Below are 19,812 nucleotides of genomic sequence, written 5' to 3' on the forward strand. Positions count from 1 at the left end.
CTTGTACAATGATGTTTTCTCGACCATACATAAGCATCCCTTATTTATCACCCCTTCTTGCCATACTACTTTTCGTTTGCTCGCCCATGTATCTCTGCTTTAATATAGCAGATCATCAAACATGTGGGCCGTTAGGAGGACTTTGGCTCATATTTTTGCACGATATCCATGTATTAGCTCTTCATGGACCCAATGGATGAAAAATAATAATAGACCAAATTATAGCCAAGAATTGAAAAGGTTTTTAGCATGGTCAAGTTCTCATTATTCATATTTTCCTTGGTCATTTTTTTTCTTCATGGGGAATCTTGTAGCTCATGATGTCATGGCAATATTACTTTCTTTTTTTTTATTTATGCATTATTTTTTTATATAAATCTAAAAGATGTATGTGTTAATGTAGTGTAGGGAAATGCTCAAGTTTAGACGAAGAGTTAAACCTTCTTTGGCATGGTATTTGATATGCTACTAGCATTTCACATAAATATGATTAAGAGTAAGTGTTACATACAACATACTTATGCCATTCTTTTATTTTTATTTTTATTAACTTTTCTAATACATTGAGAGTCTCAATGTGCAGTGGATAGATTGTGAAGAAAATTACTATATATTTTTTTACGAATTATTGATATTAATGACAGGTTTAACATCCGTAGGTCTATCAGCGGCTATAATGTCAAACATATTAAAGACAATATATATGAAGCAGAAGCAAAAGGAAACTATTTTAGGTTGATGACTTTGAAAACAGTGCATCCAAATAATAGAGAATTTTGTGCCTATGATATTGTGGGAGCTTTGGATCAGTAGTATGTGTTAGCTGGATATCATAGTTTTGTAAAATATTGACAATGTGTAATTGTTTTTTAACTCCACATCAGCCTATAACATTGGATACGGCAACACCAACTTGTAAGCAGACATAGACTTAAGCAAGAATTAATATCAATTCTACGGTATTTTTGTAATAAATATTTTTATTTACTTTTTAGCGTTTTTTTTATTCTATATATTTTTATTTAGTTAATATTTCCTATATGGTGACATGTCTGAAGCTATTCAATACTTTGTATCATCAAAAAAGCTAGAAGATGGATTTGGTATGGATAATGTAGAAGTGGTGAACAATATAGGGAAAATTACATGATTATGTGATGAGAATATGGGACTAAATCTTCAGTTTATCCATAATAATGTTGCACGTGTGTTACACGACATTTTGAACAATAGCTATGGGCTCGAAATAAATCAAACTAATGATTTCAGATTGCTTATTGATGTTTTAAGGGATCCACGAGTATTTCATGAGTAAGTTTATTTATATATTAATTTTTATTTATTATTTTAATTTGTATTAATTATTTATTGTTGGTTTTTTTTTTTTGTACAGTGATATTTTCCCGACCATACATAAGCATTCTTTATTTATGATCCCTTCTTGTTGTACTACTTTTTGTTTGCTCACCCACGTATCTCTACTTTAATATATCAAATCATCAAACGTGTTGGCCTTTAGGAGGACTTTGGCATATATTTCTGCAGGATATCCATGTATTAGCTCTTCATGGACCAAATGGGTTAAAAATAATAATATACCATATTATAGCGAAGAATTGAAAAGGGTTTTGGCATGGCTAAGTTCTCATTATTCAAATTACCCTTGGTCATTTTTCGCTTTCATGGGAAATCTTGTAACTGATGATGTTGTGGCAAGTTTACTTTATTTCTGTTTTATTTATACATTAATATTTTTTTTATAAATCTAAAAGATATATGCATGTGCTTATGTAATGTAGGGAAATGCTCAAGTTTTAGACGAAGAGTTAAACCTTCTTTTGCTTGGTTTTTTTGGGATGGTATTCCATATGGTACTATCATTTCACATAAATTTGATTAATACAAAGTGTTGCCTTCAACATACTTATGCCATTTTTTTTATTAACTTTTCTAACACCTTGAGAGTCTCAATGTGCAATGGATAGGTTGTGAAAAACATTAGTATATATTTTTTAATGAATGATTGATATTAATGATAGGTTTAATGTCTGTAGTACTATCACCTACTAAAATGTCAGGCATATTAAGGACGCTATATATGAAGCAGAAGGAAATGTAAAACTATTTTAGGTCGGTGACTTTGAAAACAGTGCATCTAAACGACAGAAAATTTCGTTCCTATGATATTGTAGGAACTTTGGATAAGAATTGTGTGTTAGCTAGCTATCATAATTTTGTAACATTTTGACAACGTATAATTGTCTTTTAACTCCACATCGGCCCACAAGATTAGATACGACAACCCAAACTTGTAATCGGACAAAGACTTAAGCAAGAGTTGATATATATTCTACGGTATTTTTGTAATAAATATTTTATTTACTTTTTAATGTTTTTTTAGTTTATATATTTTTATTTTGTTAATATTTCCTAACCGGTGACATGTTTGAAGCTATTCAATACTTGGTCTCATCAAAGAAGCCGGAAGATGGATTTGGTATGGATAATATAGCAGTGGTGAACGGTAGAGGGAAAATCACAAGGTCATGTGATGACAATATGGGACTAGATCTTCAATTTATCCATAATAATATGGCATATGTCTTGGATGAATTTTTGAACGACTACTATGGGCTTGAAATGAATCAAACTAATGATTTCAAATTGGTTATCGATGTTTTAAGGGATCCACGAGCATTTCATGAGTAAGATTATTCATATATTAATTTTTATTTGTTGTTTTAATTTATTTTTGTTTTGTTTATACATTTTATTTATTTATAAATCTAAAAGATATATGTGTTTATGTAATGTAGGGAAATGCTCAAGTTTTAAACGAAAAGTTAAACCTTATTTTGCTTGGTTTTTTTGGGTTGGTATTCCATATGGTACTATCATTTCACATAAATTTGATTAATAGAAAGTGTTGCGTTCCACATACTTATGCCATTTTTTTACTACCTTTTCTAACACCTTGAGAGTCTCATTGTGCAGTGGATAGATTGTGACAAAAATGAGGATATATTTTTTTACGAATGATTGATATCAATGACATGTTTAATGTCTGTAGCACTATCAACTACTATAATTTCAGACTTATTAAAGACAGTATATATGAAGCAAAAGCAAAAGGAAACTATTTTAGGTTGGTGACTTTGAAAACAGTGCATGTAAACGACAGAGAATATCGTTCCTATGATATTGCGGGAACTTTGGATAAGCAGTGTGTGTTAGCTGGCTATCACAGTTTTGTAAAATTTGGACAACGAATAATTGTTTTTTAACTCCACATGAACCTACAAGATTGGATACGACAACAGAAACTTGTAATCGAACATAGACTTAAGCAAGAATTGATATCAATTCTATGGTATTTTTAGAATACATAATTTATTTTCTTTTTGATGTTTTTTTTTATTTTATATATTTTTATCTAGTTAAGATTTCCTATAGGGTGACATGTTTGAAGGCATTCAATACTTGGTGTCATCAAAGAAGCTGGAAGATGGATTAGGTATGGATAATGTAGCAGTGGTGAACGGTAGAGAGAAAATCACAAGGTCAAATGATTACAATATGGGACTAGATCTTCAATTTATCCATAATAATATTGCACGTGTCTTGCACGACTTTTTGAACGACTGTTATGGGCTCGAAATGAATCAAACTAATGATTTCAGATTGTTTATTGATGTTTTAAGGGATCCACGAGCATTTCATGAGTAAGATTATTCAAATATTAATTTTTATTTATTGTTTTAATTTATATTAATTATTAATTTTTGGTTTTATGTGTTGTACAATGATGTTTTCACGACCATACATAAGCATCCGTTATTTATGACCCCTTCTTATCGTACTACTTTTCGTTTTCTCGCCCACGTATCTCTACTTAAATATAGCAAATCATCAAACATGTTCGCCTTTAGGAGGACTTTGACAAATATTTATGCAGGGTATCCATGTATTAGTTTTTCATGGACCCAATGGGTTAAAAATAAAAGTAGACTATATTATAGCCAAGAAATGAAAAGGGTTTTGGCATGGCCAAGTTCTCATTATTCAAATTACCCTTGGTCATTTTTTGTTTTCATGGGAAATCTTGTAGCTCATGATGTCGTGGCAAGTCTAATTTATTTTTGTTTTGTTTAGACATTTTTATTTATTTATAAATCTAGAAGATATATGTGTTTATGTAATGTAGGGAAATGCTCATGTTTTAGACGAAGAGTTAAACCTTCTTTGGCTTGGTTTTTTTGGGATGGTATTCCATGTGGTACTATCATTTCACATAAATTTGAATAATTGTAAGTGTTGCCTTCAACATACTTATGCCATTTTTTTTATTAACTTTTCTAACCCCTTGAGAGTCTCAATGTGCAGTGGATAGATTGTGAAAAAATTTAGTATATATTTTTTTACGAATGATTGATATTAATGACAGGTTCAACGTTTGTAGCACTATCAGGTGCTATAATGCTTGACATATTAAACACAATATATATGAAACAGAAGCAAAAGGAAACTAGTTTAGGTTGGTGACTTTGAAAACAATGCATCCAAACGACAGAGAATTTCGTTCCTATGATATTGCGGGAACTTTGGATAAGCAGTATGTGTTAGATGGCTATCATAGTTTTGTAAAATTTGGACAACGAATAATTGTTTTTTAACTCCACATCAACCTACAAGATTGGATACGACAACAGAAACTTGTAATCGGACATAGACTTAAGCAAAAATTGATATCAATTCTATGGTATTTTTGTAATACATATTTTTTTTACTTTTTAATGTTTTTTTATTTTATATATTTTTATTTAGTTAATATTTCCTATCCGATGACATGTTTGAAGCTATTCAATACTTGGTATCATCAAAGAAGTTGGAAGATGGATTTGGTATGGATAAGGTAGCAGTAGTGAATGGTAAAGGGAAAATTACAAGGTCATGTGATGACAATATGGGACTAGATCTTCAGTTTATCCATAATAATATTGCATGTGCCTTGCACGACTTTTTGAACGACTGCTATGGGCTCGAAATGAATCAAACTAATGATTTCATATTGCTTATTGGTGTTTTAAGGGATCCACGAGCATTTCATGCGTAAGATTCTTCATATATTAATTTTTATTTATTGTTTTAATTTATATTAATTATTAATTGTTGGTTTTATTTATTTTATAGTGATGTGTTCACGACCATACATAAGCATTCCTTATTTATGACATTTTCTTGTTGTACTACTTTTCGTTTGCTCGCCCACGTATCTTTGCTTCGATATAGTATATCATCAAATGTGTTGGCCTTTGGTGGACTTTGGCACATATTTCTGTAGGATATCCATGTATTAGCTCTTCATGGACCTAATGGGTGAAAAATAATAATTGACCAAATTATAGTCAAGAATTGAAAAGGGTTTTGGCATGGCCAAGATCTCATTATTCAAATTACCGTTGATCATTTTTTTTCTTCATGGGGAATCTTGTAGCTCATGATGTCATGGCAATTTATTTTATTTCTGATTTATTTTTGCATTATTTTTTTTTTGTAAGTCTAAAAGATGTATGTGTTAATGTAGTGTAGGGAAATGCTCAAGTTTTAGACGAAGAGTTAAACCTTCTTTGGCTTGGTTCTCTTGGGATGGTATTTGATATGCTACTAGCATTTCAGATAAATTTGATTAAGAGTAAGTGTTACATATAACATACTTATGCCATTTTTTTATTTTTTTTATTAACTTTTCTAACACATTGAGAGTCTCAATGTGCAGTGGATAGATTGTGAAAAAAATTACTATATATTTTTATACGAGTTATTGATATTAATGAAAGGTTTAACGTTCGTAGCACTATCAACTACTATAATGTCGAACATATTAAAGACAATATATATGATGCAGAAGGAAAAGGAAACTATTTTAGGTAGGTGACTTTAAAAATGGTGTATCCAAATAATAGAGAATTTCGTTCCTATGATATTGTGGGAACTTTGGATAAGTAGTATGTGTTAGTTGGTAATCATAGTTTTTTAAAATCTGGACAACGTATAATATTTTTTTAACTCCACATCAGCCTACAAGATTGGATACGACAACACCAACTTGTAATCAAATATAGACTTAACTAAGAATTGATATCAATTCTACGGTATTTTTGTAATACATATTTTATTTACTTTTTATTTTTTTATTTTATATAGTTTTATTTGGTTAATATTTCCTATCTGGTGACATGTTTGAAGTAATTCAATACTTTGTATCATCAAAGAAGCTGGAAGATGGATTTGGTATGGATAATGTAGCAATGGTGAACGGTAGAGGGAAATTACAAGATTATGTGATGACAATATTGGACTTGATCTTCAGTTTATCCAAAATAATATTGCACGTGTGTTAGACGACATTTTGAACCGCTCCTATAGGCTTGAAATGAATCAAACTAATGATTTCAGGTTGCTTATTGATGTTTTAAGGGATCCACGAGTATTTCATGAGTAAGATTATTTATATATTCATTTTTATTTATTGTTTTAATTTGTATTAATTATTTATTGTTGGTTTTTTTTTGTTGTACAGTGATATTTTCACGACCATACATAAGCATTCTTTATTTATGATCCCTTCTTGCTGTACTACTTTTTGTTTGCTCACCCACGTATCTCTACTTTAATATATCAAATCATCAAACGTGTTGGCCTTTAAGAGGACTTTGGCACATATTTCTGTAGGATATCCATGTATTATCTCTTCATGGACCCAATGTTTGAAAAATAATAATAGACCAAATTATATCCAAGAATTGAAAAGGGTTTTGGCATGACCAAGTTCTCATTATTCAAATTACCCTTGATAATTTTTTTCTTCATGGGAAATCTTATAGCTCATGATGTCGCGGCAATTTTTCTTTATTTCTGATTTATATATGCATTTTTTTTTGTATAAATATAAAAGATGTATGTGTTAATGTATTGTAGGGAAATGCTCATGTTTTAGACGAAAAGTTAAACCTTCTTTGGCTAGGTTTTCTTGGGATGGTATTTGATATGCTACCAGCATTTCACATAAATTTGATTAAGAGTAAGTGTTACATACAACATACTTATGCCATTTTTTTTTTATATTTTTTTATTAACTTTTCCAACACATTGAGAGTCTTAATGTGCAGTGAATAGATTGTGAAAAAAATTACTATATATTTTGCTTACAAATTATTGATAATAATGACAGGTTTAACGTTGGTAGCACTATCAGCTACTATAATGTCAAACATATTAAAGACAATATATATGAAGCAGAAGCAAAAGGAAACTATTTTAGGTTGGTGACTTTGAAAACGATGCATCAAAATAACAGAGAATGTCGTCCCTATGTTAATGCAGGAACTTTGGATAAGTAGTATGTGTTAGCTCACTATCATAGTTTTATAAAATTTGGACAACGTAAAATTGCTTTTTAACTCCACATCAGCCTACAAGATTGGATACGACAACACCGACTTGTAATCGGACATAGACTTAACTAAGAATTGATATTGATTCTACGGTATTTTAGCAATACATATTTTATTTACCTTTTAATGTTTTTTTATTTTGCATATTTTTATTTAGTTAATATTTCTTATCTGGTGATATGTTTGAAGCTATTCAATACTTGGTATCATCAAAGAAGGTGGAAGAAGCAGTTGGTATGGATAATGTAGCAGTGGTGAACGGTAGAGGGAAAATTACAAGATTGTGTGATGACAATATGGGATTAGATCTTTAGTTTATCCATAATAATATTGCACGTGTGTTACACGACATTTTGAACAACTGCTATGGGCTCGAAATAAATCAAACTAAGGATTTCAAATTTCTTATTGATGTTTTAAGGGATCCACGAACATTTCATGAGTAGGATTATTCATATATTAATTTTTATTTATTGTTTTAATTTATATTAATTATTAATTATTGGGTTTATTTGTTGTACACCGATGTTTTCACGACCATACATAAGCATCCCTTATTTATGACCCCTTATTGTCGTATTACTTTTCGTTTGCTCGCCCATGTATCTCTGCTTCAATATAGCATATCATCCAACGTGTTGGCCTTTATGAGGACTTTGGTAGATATTTCTACAAGATATCCATGTATTAGCTCTTCATGGACCCAATGGGTGAAAAATAATAATAGACCAAATTATAGCCAAGAATTGAAAAGGGTTTTGGCATGGCCAAGTTCTCATTATTCAAATTACCGTTGGTCATTTTTTTTCTTCATGGCGAATGTTGTAGTTCATGATGTCGTGGCAATTTTAATTTATTTCTGATTTATTTATACATTATTTTTTATATATATAAATCTAAAAGATGTATGTTTTAATGTAGTATAGGGAAATGCTCAAGTTTTGGATGAAGAATTAAACCTTCCTTGGCTTGGTTTTCTTGGGATGGTATTCGATATGCTACTTGCATTTTAGATAAATTTGATTAAGAGTAAGTGTTACATACAACAGACTTATGCCATTTTTTTTTATTAACTTTTCTAACACATTGAGAGCCTCCATGTGTAGTGAATAGATTGTGAAAAAAATTACTACATATTTTGTTTACGAATTATTGATATTAATGATACGTTTAACGTCCGTAGCACTATCAACTACTATAATGTCATATTAAAGACAATATATATGAAGCAGAAGCAGAAGGAAACTATTTTAGGTTAGTGACTTTGAAAATGGTGCATTCAAATCAGAGAGAAGTTCATCCCTATGATATTGCGGGAACTTTGGATAAGCAGTATGTGTTAGTTGGCTATCATAGTTTTGTAACATCTGGACAACGTATAATTGTTTTTAACTCCATATCAGCCTGCAAGATTGGATACAGCAACACCAACTTGTATTTGGACATAGACTTAAGCAATAATAGATATCAATTCTATGGTATTTTTGTTATAAATATCTTATTTCCTTTTAAACATTTTTTTATTTTCTATATTTTTATTTAGTTAATATTTCCTATTCGATAACATGTTTGAAGCTATTCAATACTTTGTGTCGTCAAAGAAGCTGGAAGATGCATTTGGTATAGATATTGTAGTAGTGGTGAACGGTAAAAGGAAAATTACAAGATTATGTGATGACAATACGGGACTATATCTTTAGTTTATCCATAATAATATTGCACGTGTGTTACACGACATTTTGAACAACTGCTATGGGCTTGAAATAAATCAAACTAATAATTTCAGATTGCTTATTGATGTTTTAAGGGATCCACGAGCATTTCATGAGTAAGATTATTCATATGTTAATTTTTATTTATTGTTTTAATTTATATTAATTATCAATTACTGGGTTTATTTGTTGTACACGGATGTTTTCAGGACCATACATAAGCATCCCTTATTTATGATCCCTTATTGCCGTACTACTTTTCGTTTGCTCGCCCACGTATCTTTGCTCCAATATAGCATATCATCAAACGTGTTGGCTTTAGGAGGACTTTGGCACATATTTGTGCAGGATATCCATGTATTAGCTCTTCATGGACCCAAGGGTGAAAAATAATAATAGACCAAATTATAGCCAAGAATCGAAAAGGGTTTTGGCATGACCAAGTTCTCATTATTCAAATTACCGTTGGTCATTTTTCTCCTTCATGGCGAATCTTGTAGTTCACGATGTCATGGAAAATTTAATTTATTTCTAATTTATTTATACATTATTATTATTTTTTATAAATCTAAAAGATGGTAGTAAAGGGAAATGTTCAAGTTTTAGACAAAGAGTTAAACCTTCTTTGGCTTGGTTTTCTTGGGATGCTATTCGATATGCTACTAGCATTTCACACAAATTTGATTAAGAGTAAGTGTTGCATACAACATACTTATGCCATATTTTTATTTTTTTATTAGCCTTTCTAACACATTGAGAGTCTCAATGTGCAGTGGATAGATTGTGAAAAAAAATTACTATATATTTTGTTTACGAATTAATTATATTATCGATAGGTTTAACGTTCGTAGCACTATCAGCTACTGTAATGTCAAACATATTAAAGACAATATATATGAAGCAAAAGCAAAATGAAACTATTTTAGGTTGGTGACTTTGAAAACGGTGCATTCAAATAAGAGAGAATTTCATCCCTATGATATTGCGGGAACTTTGGATAAGCAGTATGTGTTAGCGGGCTATCATAGTTTTGTAACATCTGGACAACGTATAATTGTTTTTTAACTCCACATCAGCCTACAACATTGGATACGACAACACCAACTTATAATCGGACATAGACTTAAGTAAGAATTGATATCAATTCTACGTTATTTTTTTTATAAATATTTTATTTACTTTTTAACGTTTTTTTATTTTCTATATTTTATTTAGTTAATGTTTCCTATCCGGTAACATGTTTGAAGCTATTCAATATTTTGTGTCGTCAAAGAAGCTGGAAGATGCATTTGGTATGGATATTGTAGCAGTGGTGAGCAGTAGAGGGAAAATCACAAGGTCATGTGATGACAATATGGGACTAGATCTTCAGTTTATCCATAATAATATTGCACGTGCCTTTCACGACTTTTTGAACGACTGCAATGGGTTCGAAATGAATCAAACTAATGATTTCAGATTGCTTATTGATGTTTTAACGGATCCATGAGCATTTCATGAGTAAGATTATTCATATATTAATTTTTAATTTTAATTTTAATTTATATTAATTATTAATTGTTGGTTTTATTTGTTGTACCATGATGTTTTCACGACCATACATAAGCATCCCTTATTTATGACCCTTTCTTGTCGTACTACTTTTCATTTGCTCGCCCATGTATCTCTACTTCAATATAGTAGATCATCAAACATGTTGGTCTTTTGGAAGACTTTGGCAAATATTTCTGCAAGATATCCATGTATTAATTTTTCCTGGACCCAATGAGTTAAAAATAATAATAGACCAAATTATAGTCAAGAATTGCTAATGGTTTTGGCATGGCCAAGTTCTCATTATTCAAATTTTCCTTGGTGATTGTTTATTTTCATGGGAAATCTTGTAGCTCATGATGCCATGCCAAGTTTAATTTATTTTTGTTTTAGTTATACATTATTTTTTTTTTTATTATAAATCTAAAAGATATATGTGTTTATGTAATGTAGGGAAATGCTCAAGTTTTAGACGAAAAGTTAAACCTTCTTTTGCTTGGTTTTTTTGGGATGCTATTTCATATGGTACTATCATTTCACATAAATTTGATTAATAGAAAGTGTTGCATTCAAGATACTTGTGCCATTTTTTTTGTATTAACTTTTCTAACACATTTAGAATCTCAATGGGTAGTGGATAGATTATGAAAAAAAATAGTATATATTTTTTTATGAATTGTTGATATTAATGATAGGTTTAACATTTGTAGCCCTATCAGCTACTATAATGTCAAACATATTAAAGACAATATATATGGAGCATAAGCAAAAGGAAACTAGTTTAGATTGGTGACTTTGAAAACGGTGCATCTAAATAACAGAGAATTTCATCCCTATGATATTGCTGGAACTTTGGATAAGTAGTATGTGTTAGCTGGCTATCATAGTTTTGTAAAATATGGACAACGAAGAATTGTTTTATTATTCCACATCAGCCTATAACATTGGATACGACAACACCAACTTGTAATCGGACATAGGCTTAAGCAAGAATTGATATCAATTCTTTGGTGTTTTATTTAATAAATATTCTTTTTACTTTTTAATGTTTTTTTATTTTATATATTTTTATTTGGTTAATATTTCCTATCGGGTGACATGTTTGAAACTATTCAATACTTGGTATCATCAAAGAAGTTGGAAGATGGATTTGGTATGGATAATGTAGCAGTGGTGAATGGTTGAGGGAAAATCACAAGGTCATGTGATGACAATATGGGACTAGATCTTCAGTTTATCCATAATAATATTGCACGTGTCTTGCACGACTTTTTGAACGACTGCTATGGGCTCGAAATGAATGAAACTAATGATTTCAGATTGCTTATTGATGTTTTAAGGGATCCATGAGCATTTCATGAGTAAGATTATTCATATATTAATTTTTATTTATATTAAATATTAATTTTTGGTTTTATATGTTGTACAATGATGTTTTCACGACCATACATAAGCATCCCTTATTTTTAACTCTTTCTTGTCGTACTACTTTTCATTTGCTCACCCATGTATCTCTACTTCAATATAGTAGATCATTAAACGTGTTGGCCGTTAGGAGGACTTTGGCAAATATTTCCGCAGGATATCCGTGTATTTTTTTTTATGGACCCAATGGGATAAAAATAATAATAGATCATATTATAGCCAAGAATTGAAAAGGGTTTTAGCATGGTCAAGTTCTCATTATTGAAATTACCCTTGGTCATTTTTTGTTTTCATGCGAAATCTTGTAGCCCATGATGGCGTGGCAAGTTTAATTTATTTCTGTTTTATTTATACATTTTTTTTTATAAATCTAAAAGATATATATTTTTATGTAATGTAGGGAAATGCTCAAGTTTTAGACAAAGAGTGAAACCTTCTTTTGCAAGGTTTTTTTGGAATGGTATTCCATATGGTACTATCATTTCACATAAATTTGATTAATAGAAAGTGTTGCATTCAACATACTTATGCCATTTTTTGTATTGACTTTTCTAACACCTTGAGAGTATCAATGTGCAATGGATAGATTGTGAAAAAAATTAGAATATATTTTTTTATGAATGATTGATATTAATGACATGTTCAACGTCTGTAGCACTATCAGGTACTATAATGCTAGGCATATTAAAGACAATATACATGTGAAGCAGAAGCAAAATGAAACTATTTTAGGTTGGTGACTTTGGAAACAGTGCATCCAAACGATGACGAATTTCGTTCCTATGATATTGCGGGAACTTTGGAGAAGCAGTATGTGTTAGTTGGCTATCATAGTTTTGTAAAATTTGGGCAGCATATAATTGTTTTTTAACTACACATCAGCTTACAAGATTGGACACGACAACAAAAACTTGTAATCAGACATAGACTTAAGCAAAAATTGATATCAATTCTATGGTATTTTTGTAATAAATATTTTTTTTACTTTTTAACGTTTTTTTATTATATATATATATATATGTTATTTTGTTAATATTGTTTTAATTTATATTAATAATTAATTGTTTGTTTTATTTGTTGTACACAGATGTTTTCACGACCATACATAAGCATCCCTTATTTATGACCCCTTCTTGTAGTACTACTTTTCGTTTGCTCGCCCACGTATCTCTGCTTCAATATAGCATATCATCAAACGTGTTGGCCTTTAGGAGGACTTTGACACATGTTTATGTCGGATATCCATGTATTAGCTCTTCATGGACCCAATGGGTGAAAAATAATAATAGACCAAATTATAACCAAGAATTGAAAAGGGTTTTGGCATGGCCAAGTTCTCATTATTCAAATTACCCTTGGTTATTTTTTTTCTTCATGGGGAATCTTGTAAATCATTATGTCGTGGGAATTTTAATTTATTTTTTATTTATTTATACATTATTATTATTATTTTTTAAATCTAAAGGATGTATGTGTTAATGTACTATAAGGAACTGCTCAAGTTTTAGACGAAGAGTTAAACCTTCTTTAGCTTGGTTTTCTTGGGATGGTATTTTATATGCTACTAGCATTTCGCCTAAATTTGATTGAGAGTAAGTGTTACATACAACATACTTACACCATTTTTTTTTTTTATTAACTTTTCTAACACATTGAGAGTCTCAATGTGGAGTGGATAGATTATGAAAAAAATTACTATATATTTTTTTTGCAAATTATTGATATTAATGACAGGTTTAACGTTCGTAGCACTATCAGCTACTATAATGTCAAACATATTAAAGACAATATATATGAAGCATAAGCAAAAGGAAACTATTTTAGGTTGGTGACTTTGAAAACAGTGCATCCAAATAATAGAGAATTTTGTTCTTATGATATTGCGGGAACTTTGGATAAGCAGTATGTGTTAGCTAGCTATCATAGTTTTTTTAAAATCTGGACAGCGTATAATTGTTTTTTAACTCCACATCAGCGTACAACATTGGATACGACAACACCAACTTGTAATCAGACATAGACTTAAGCAAGAATTGATATCAATTCTACGACATTTTTGTAATAAATATTTTATTTACTTTTTATTGTTTTTTTAATCTTATATATATTTTTATTTAGTTAATATTTCTTATCCGGTGACATGTTTGAAGCTATTCAATACTTGGTATTAGCAAGGAAGTTGGAAGATGGATTTGGTACGGATAATGTAGCAATGGTGAACGGTAGAGGAAAAATCACAAGGTCATGTGATGACAATATGGGACTAGATCTTCAATTTATTCATAATAATATTGCACGTGTCTTGCACGACATTTTGAAGGACTGCTATTGGCTCAAAATGAATCAAACTAATGATTTTAAATTACTTATTGATGTTTTAAGGGATCCACGAGCATTTCATGAGTAAGATTATTCATATATTAATATTTATTTATTTTTTTCATTTATATTAATTATTAATTGTTAGTTTTGTTTGTTGTACAATGATGTTTTCATGACCATACATAATCATCCCTTATTTATGACCCCTTCTTGTTGTTTTACTTTTCGTTTGCTCACCCACGTATCTATACTTCAATATAGCAGATCATCAAACGTAACGCCTTTAGGAGGACTTTGGCAAATATTTCTGTAGGATATCCATGTATTAGTTTTTCATGGACACAATGGGGTAAAAATAATAATAGACCAAATTATAGCCAAGAATTGAAAAGGGTTTTGGCATGGTCAAGTTCTTATTATTCAAATTACCCTTGGTCATTTTTTATTTTCATGGGAAATCTTGTAGCTGATGATGCCGTGGCTAGTTTAATTTATTTCTGTTTTATTTATGATTTTTTTTTTTATAAATCTAAAAGATATATGTGTTTATGTAATGTAAGGAAATGCTCAAGTTTTATACGAAGAGTTAAACCTTCTTTTGCTTGGTTTTTTTGGGACGGTATTCCATATGGTACTATCATTTCACATAAATGTGATTAATAGAAAGTGTTGGATTCAACATACTTATGACATTTTTTTTATTAACTTTTCTAACACCTTGATAGTCTCCATGTGTAGTTGATTACTACTCAAAAAGTGTTATTTCATAGCTTGTAATTAACTCTTTTAAACACTTTTGAGTAGTAGTTATCACCTTTTAACCCAATTAACATATTAAGGACCCTTGCAATCAATTCTAATCAAATTGTGTTAAGTTTTGGTGTTTTGATAGCTTTTTGATCACCAAAGCAATCCAAGATTGAGAAGAGTTCTTTGGAATCCATGGCAAAGCAATGGAAAGCTCAGAAAAATGAAGAATCGAAGCTTTGAAGTCCTTTGCCATAAGCAAATCCGGAATGCAAGGAGTATGGGATCTTATCCGGACAACATATCCGGATAGGATATGCTATCGTCCGGGTGTGATGATCGCGAGTGTCATGTGCTTCTTTCTTGAGGGAGTCCGGATATGGGAGCGCGCCGCGTGTCCTCTTGGGGAATCCGGATGGAGTTGCTCCGGATAGCGATGCGCGCTCCGTGTCATCAGGGGGAGGGGTCCCTACACCATGCACACGCAGACGGTCACTCTTGCGACGTTCCATCTTCTCCGGATATATCACATCCGGAATTCTGTCCGGGTGACGTTCCACCTTCTCCGGATATTTCACATCCGGCGCCTGACGCCGGATGGGAGAGGAGGGCATTTCAACTTCCCCGGTCAGACATATCTAGATCCTCTGATAGCTCTTACCTAGAGAGTTTCGCAACCATTTTGCACAGTGCCATGGTGTTCTCCTGAAGCTTCCCGATATGTGCGACCGATATTTTGAGATATTTTTCTTTAGATATTTGATATCTAAATCCCCAAAGTCTCCTTGTAACCCACCTATCATAGGATTCCATAGTCTTTAAGTAAGAACCAAGGGTGAATAACCTCTTATATATAGTTGTAATTTTCTTTACAAGTGAGAGGGAAGATATTGGGAGCTTGCTCTCAGACGCATCCTTTGTACAGTTTTGGGAAGAAAGTAAAATACAGAGCACTTGCTCTACTTTGAATATATATTTTTGTTTTCTCGTTCTTTTTATTTATAGCCAATCAAACTCTGAGGATTTTTCCTCAGAGGATGAGAGGCTAGGCTCTTCGTCTCTTGGAGTGAAGAAAGCCGAGTAAGTTTCCAAATGCATAAATTGGAAGTTTTGTTGTTTTAGTTTTTAATGAAGAGAAATTGTGACCCGTTAATGGTTTTTATCTTTTTAGTTAACTTAAAACGCCTTTAAATCACCTGGGCCAACACTTGGTAAGGCAAGTGATCTCCGTCCATTGAGATGCACTAGTTTATCTCTTGCGAGCCTTTGGGAGGTGGTTTGAAGGTAGGATTTTCTAGAATAGCCAACACTTGGTAAGCTTTTGGACTCCACGGAGACATCCATTAGTTATCTCTTGTGAGCTTTTGACAGGTAATCCAAGGTTAAGGATCACCTTGAATGGCAAGTGCTAGGTGAGAGACATGAGCCATTGCAAGGTGCATCAGTGAGAGGGAATTATTGTTTGAATCCATTAAGGGGAAGCATCTGTACCACACCGGTTAGAGAATTAACTATATGTTAATTCTCTAATGCGAGGAAAAGAAACAAGTGACTGGAACTCTCCTTTTTGTATAAGGAACCTGAGCCTAGTGATCTAAACTCCAAGAAACACTTTTCTTTGTAAGTAAAATCAGTTACTATTTTTGGTTAGTTTAAAACCAAACCTTTTTCACTCAAACATCTTTATGTTTTCTTTTAAAGCTAACCTTGAAATGAAAAGACACCAATTCATCTTTGAATTAATATCAATTGTGAAGAGAAAACCCATCCTAGTGAACGACCCTAGAGCCACTATGCTATGCTAGCTAAGGCTATCCTAGTACATGGTGTAATAGGTTATAAACTTTGTTGATTACTCCCTGAGGACCACAATCAAGGGACACCAGCTGGACACGTATCAAATGGCACCACTATCAGGGACCATTGAGAGGACATGAATCAGCTGAGACACCAATTGGGAACGAATCAGTAGTGGATAGATTGTGAAAAAAATTAGTATATATTTTTTTACGAATGATTGATATTAATGACAAGTTTAACCTCTATAGCACTATCAACTACTATAATGTCAGATAAATTAAAGATAATACATATGAAGCAGAAGCAAAAGGAAACTATTTTAGGTTGGTGACTTTGAAAACAGTGCATCCAAACGACAGAGAATTTAGTTTCTATGATATTACGCGAACTTTGAATAAGCAGTATGTGTTAGCTGGCTATCATTGTTTTGTAAAATTTGGACAATATATGATTGTTTTTTAACTCCACATCAGCCTACAAGATTAGATACAACAACACAAACTTGTAATCGGACATAGACTTTAGCTAGAATTGATATCAATTCTTTGGTATTTTTGTAATAAATATTTTATTTACTTTTTAATGATTTTTTATTTTATATATTTTTCTTTAGTTAAGATTTCCTATCCGGTGACATGTTTGAAGCTATTCAATACTTGGTATCATCAAAGAAGCTGGAAGATGGATTTGGTATGGATAATATAGTAGTGGTAAATGGTAGGGGGAAAATGACAAGGTCATTATGGACCCCGCATTTCAGCTCATGAGTTTCCCACTCGATGGCGAACTCGATTTTTATTTGAAATATAAATTTATTGATTAAGAAAATGACTTGGAGTCGCCACTTATTTTTGTTTTATTTTTAAAGGGTAAACAAAATAAGAAAGAAAGCCCTAAGTGTGACTCCTTATTTTGGAAAAGGTGGTCTATGAAAAATCGGATCGGGTTCGGGGGTCAGGTTACTTATCGGGAAGGTACAGTAAAGACCGTAGCACCCCTCTAAGTCCCTAAAGTCAGATCTCTACTAATAAGATGAAGTGGTCATGACAATTGATGAGAAAATCAATGAATACTCAAATCAATCATGCACATATGAGTATCAAAACATGCATATAGCGAGACCATAATAAGAATGAGTGCGTACTTGGGCAACGAGCCATCATGCGCTATCAAGAGAGGGGGTTAGTGCACAATTAAAGAATAATCTCAAGCATGTCATAGAGCAGAATGAATCAATCATGTGTGATAATCAAATCAATCAATCAATCAATCATAAAATTACTTATGTAGGGCCCCCACCAAAGCCTGTTTATTTTTGCATGAATTAATTCCGTAAATTCCATCACTCGAAATTACAGAATTTAATTCATGCTTATTTAAAATCATTTAAAAAAACAGAGGAGACGTGAGTATTGCTCGCCAGAAAAGAAAATAGCGGCAAAGTTTTATTAAAAATGGGATTTTTGGTACCTAAAACTCTAAGGATGAAAATTTTGGAGTTGAGATCATTTAAAAAAAAAAAGTTGGAATCTTGAAAATTATTTAAAGAAAGGGATTTAGAAAGTTATTCTTAAAACCCAAAAGGAAGAAATAAGAGGTGACGCATGGCCCAAAGGGGGCATGCCAAGGAACCTGTCATCATGAGGCTCATATAGCAAATTCAGAAGATAATCAATTGTCTGCTATAGGACCGACATGAGACGTATCAAGACCGCTTCTCTCTAGTCTTCTTATACACTCTGACTGCACACACTTATACATGCTCGCCTCTCTGGCAGACTGTGAAGATTCAAAACCAGAAATGATTTCAAGTCTTCAGGGACAGAATCCTCCATTGTCCATCAACAATAAATCTATACTGATAGACACCCGAGAGGGGCACTCTCATAATGGTGAACTTTTCCCCTAACCTCTGCAAGGGTTTTCTTGTATTCCAATTATCCCATGATCCCTCCAAAGCTATTTCCTTGTCACTATAGGTCCATGTAAACGCAGTCGGGAATCCTTGCTCGTTGCACATGTCTTCATATCCTGAAGAAGCTTGCATCAACGAATGGTTTATGACAAGCATCTCATCAGGTTTTTGTAGCGAAATGAATGGAATATGAGGAGTGAACATCAGGGGTGACTGGGTAGCCCTAGGGCTATGAGGAGGAGATTGACCCATCATCTCAGGTGACCCACTAGATGGATGATAATTAGCGTGAGTCTCAAGCCGAGTAGTTATGTTTTGGTGTCTTCTTCCTCATGATGAAGTGATGTAGGGCAACCACCCAGAAGAACCTAGGGAATCCCACTGTTTTTATTATCAGAATCACCACAATTGGCATTTTCTGCATCTTTTTCCTTACGAATCCAACTGTGCACGAGAATGAAGACAAAGGTAATACCAAGGCTATGAAGACAAATCTCATCTTCAATGGCATCATTCCTAATGATCACAACAAAGAAACACATGGACCCCACTGAGCATAAGATAAGCTTCCATCCCTATGAGGATTGAGTGTGGAAAAAGAAAACCATTTATTCTTCAAGATCAACCCATACAATTTATTCTCGGACTGGCAGTGCATTTCTGAAGGGTTCATGAGGGAGCATTTGGCTCGTGCTTGATGAATGTAAGAGTACTAGTTTGGTGTGCAGGGTGTATGACTATACCGAATGGTAAGGGTATGACGCACAATGCTCTGAGCTGGACGAAGTGCATTCGCTTCTGCCAGCGTTTTCTGAAGCTCGTCTTCAAACTTGGATCAATCCCATATTAAGTAATGATAGAGATTTTGTGGGAAAGAATGCGCCATGCACGTGAAGCTTGTCTC

General features: G+C 32.2%; 1 protein-coding gene across 1 annotated transcript; it reads right to left on the minus strand.

Moving 5' to 3' along the window:
• Nucleotides 1-18,800: 18,800 nt before the first annotated feature.
• On the minus strand, nt 18,801-19,160 carry LOC109124313 (SNF1-related protein kinase regulatory subunit beta-2-like). Its single transcript, XM_019226416.1, has one exon. It carries the CDS (start codon nt 19,158-19,160, stop codon nt 18,801-18,803), a length of 360 nt encoding a protein of 119 aa, XP_019081961.1.
• Nucleotides 19,161-19,812: the final 652 nt, after the last annotated feature.

Source organism: Vitis vinifera, chromosome 17, assembly GCF_030704535.1.
Source record: "Vitis vinifera cultivar Pinot Noir 40024 chromosome 17, ASM3070453v1".
NCBI lineage: Eukaryota > Viridiplantae > Streptophyta > Magnoliopsida > Vitales > Vitaceae > Vitis > Vitis vinifera.